Here is a 3412-nt window from a genome sequence, read left to right on the forward strand (position 1 = left end):
GCAACCAAAAGCAGGAGGTACAGCGCGGGGGACCGGGCCTTCATTCGGTCGGAGGTGCAGCGGCTGCTCAGGGAGGGGATCATTGAGCCGAGCACAAGCCCTTGGAGGGCCCAGGTGGTTGTTGTTCGGACTGGGCAGAAAAATAGGATGGTGGTGGACTATAGTCAAACCATCAATAGGTTTACGCAGCTTGACGCATACCCCCTACCCAGCATCGCGGATATGGTCAAGCAGATTGCTCAGTATAAGGTGTACTCGACAATAGATCTGAAATCCGCTTATCACCAGCTCCCCATCTGCCCAGAGGACCGCCCCTACACCGCCTTCGAGGCGGGCGGCCGGCTCTATCACTTCCTGCGCGTCCCTTTCGGTGTCACGAATGGTGTCTCTGTCTTCCAGAGGGAAATGGACCGGATGGTGGACCAGTACCAACTGCGGGCCACATTTCCCTATCTGGATAACATCACCATCTGTGGTCATGACAGGCCAGATCACGACGCCAACCTCCAACGGTTTCTCCAAGTGGCCGCAGCTCTGAACCTTACTTATAACAGGGACAAGTGTGTTTTTGGTACCACCCGCCTTGCTATACTTGGGTATGTCGTGGAAAACGGGGTTATTGGGCCTGATCCCGAACGTATGCGCCCCCTGTTAGAGCTCCCTCTTCCCACCACTCTCAAGGCCCTCAGACGGTGCCTGGGGTTTTTTTCCTATTACGCCCAATGGGTCCCCCATTACGCAGACAAGGCTCGCCCCCTGGTCAAGTCTACCTCGTTTCCCCTCTCTGCTGAGGCCTGCGCGGCCTTCAACTGCATTAAAGCGGACATTGCCAAAGCTACGATGCATGCAGTGGACGAGACCGCTCCCTTCCAAGTGGAGTGTGATGCCTCCGATTTCGCTCTGGCTGCTACCCTTAATCAGGAAGGCAGACCAGTAGCATTCTTTTATCGCACCCTCCAAGGCTCTGAAATTCGGCACTCCGCGGTGGAGAAAGAAGCCCAGGCCATAGTGGAGGCTGTTAGGCACTGGAGGCACTATCTTGCTGGCAAAAGATTCACTGTGCTGACCAACCAGCGCTCGGTTGCGTTCCTGTTCAGCAACCAACAGCGGGGCAAGATCAAAAATGATAAGATTTTGCGGTGGAGGATAGAACTCTCCACCTACACCTATGATATCCTGTACCGGCCTGGCAGACTCAATGAGCCCCCTGATGCCCTATCCCGGGGAACATGTGCTAGCACACAGCTCGACCAGCTGTACGCCCTTCATGCACAACTTTGCCATCCGGGGGTCACCCGATTTTACCATTTTGTGAAAGCTCGGAACCTGCCGTACTCCCTGGAGGACATCAGGACGATGACCAGGGACTGCCAAATTTGTGCCGAGTGCAAACCGCACTTCTACTGTCCTGACACGGCACAACTTGTCAAGGCCACCCGCCCTTTTGAACGCCTGAGTGTTGACTTTAAGGGCCCCCTTCCCTCCACTGACCGCAATGTCTATTTTCTCAGTGTTATTGACGAGTTCTCACGGTTCCCCTTTGCCATCCCCTGCCCCGACACCACTGCCACGTCCGTCATAAAAGCCCTGCGCCAGCTCTTCACTCTGTTCGGGTATCCCTGCTATATCCACAGTGATAGAGGGTCCTCCTTTATGAGTGAGGAGCTGCGCCAGTACTTGCTAGCTAGGGGCATTGCTACCAGTCGGACCACGAGTTATAATCCCCGGGGTAATGGCCAGGTAGAGCGGGAGAATGCCACAGTGTGGAAGGCCACACTTTTAGCCCTTAAGTCCAAAGGGTTGCCGGTCTCTCGATGGCAGGAGGTCCTCCCTGAGGCACTGCACTCTATCCGCTCTCTGTTATGTACGTCCACCAATGCCACCCCTCACGAACGCCTATTCTCTTTTCCCAGGAAGTCTGTCACTGGGACCACCCTACCAGTTTGGCTGACGTCCCCGGGGCCAGTGCTGCTCCGGAAACATGTGAGGAGCAATAAATACTCCCCGCTGGTGGAGAGGGTTCACCTTCTCCATGCGAACCCCCAGTATGCTTACGTGGTCTTACCTGATGGGCGGGAGGACACGGTCTCCATCCGCGACCTGGCACCCGCAGGTGCAGCAGACCACTACCCTGAAGGCTCTCCGGTAACTGTGAACCCTGCACCAGAGGTGACACCGTACTCACCAGGCCCTACACAGACTCCTCACGACACTTGTATACCGGGCGTTTCGTACGCATTTATACCAGGCGCCTCGCACATGCATGAGGGATCACCGGCGCCTAGTGGGCAAGAACACGCGCAACCCCCGTCCCCTGTGCAATCGCCAATGTTGCCGGCACCTATGCGGTCACAGCCGGTGCTACGTAGATCGCAGCGACAGATTCGACCGCCTGATCGGCTTGACTTGTAAGAACCTTCGCTACATGAGGACTTTTTCAAACGAAGGGGGGGTGAATGTGGTGAACTATGTGCCTGTCGGGACACGCCCCTGCTGACTGCTCCTGTGGCTCCTCCCACAGGCCCCCTGTATAAAGGAGACCTGCGGCCTGAAGATCGGCCTCAGTCTCCAGGACCTTGTATGATAGACACTCACTCCTGGTTCCTTCTTCCAGTCAATAAAAGCCGATATCTCGCCTACGTCTCAGTGTGAGTTATTGATGGTGCATCACCAGGGTACTCTGACGTCTGCTGAACATGAATCCTTCTGTAATTCCAGATTTCATCCTTAAAATGTTGTAAGAATGAATGAACAAGTATTGAGGCTTTAAACTCAGCCAGAAGGGAAAACAAAGAAGTGTGGCAGAGGTTTAATTGCAAAATGGCAATTAAAGATATTTCTGTCCACTGCTTGGAAGGAAGGCAAAGAGCTCTGTTTTGACGAGAAAGTCTTGCTGCTGCAGGTAATGTTTCTCTGAGCTGGAAATTAGCTGAGCCAAATAAAATGGCAAATAGTAATAGGTTCTATCAATGTATATTAGTAATGTGTAGTATTTATGTGTCCAGTGTTATAAAACATTTAGTAATTTCAGGGGGAAGGGAAAGGTAAGAGACTGAATTATGCTTTGTCCAGAACACTCATTACAATAACGTATTGGCCTTTACTATCATCAGATACCTTCAACTTTTTCTTATCATTTGAAAAGACTGAGCAAATGTAGAGTTCCGAAAGAATTGGTTATGGAAACAGTTTGGGTCTTTCTTAATCCTGTTTGTCATGTGTTAAGATACCACATGGGTGTGATCTGGGATAGACAGCTGGAGGATTCCTTAATCAACAAAGGATGCAAAATATTGATTCTGTATCTGTTCCATTTTAGAAGTTCAGTAGAAATTTTATAGACAAGAAAGAAAGGGATGTGAAATACAGCATATGAAGTTCAGTAGAAATTTTATAGACAAGAAAGAAAGGG

At 51.6% G+C, this 3412-nt stretch overlaps 1 protein-coding gene across 1 annotated transcript; it reads left to right on the forward strand.

Moving 5' to 3' along the window:
• The first annotated feature begins 255 nt into the window (after positions 1-255).
• On the forward strand, positions 256-2608 carry LOC132404674 (uncharacterized). The gene has a single exon (XM_059989007.1). It carries the CDS (start codon positions 406-408, stop codon positions 2410-2412), a length of 2007 nt encoding a protein of 668 aa, XP_059844990.1. The 5' UTR covers positions 256-405; the 3' UTR covers positions 2413-2608.
• The last annotated feature ends 804 nt before the right edge of the window (positions 2609-3412 follow it).

Source organism: Hypanus sabinus, chromosome 2 (genome assembly GCF_030144855.1).
Source record: "Hypanus sabinus isolate sHypSab1 chromosome 2, sHypSab1.hap1, whole genome shotgun sequence".
NCBI classification, from domain to species: domain Eukaryota; kingdom Metazoa; phylum Chordata; class Chondrichthyes; order Myliobatiformes; family Dasyatidae; genus Hypanus; species Hypanus sabinus.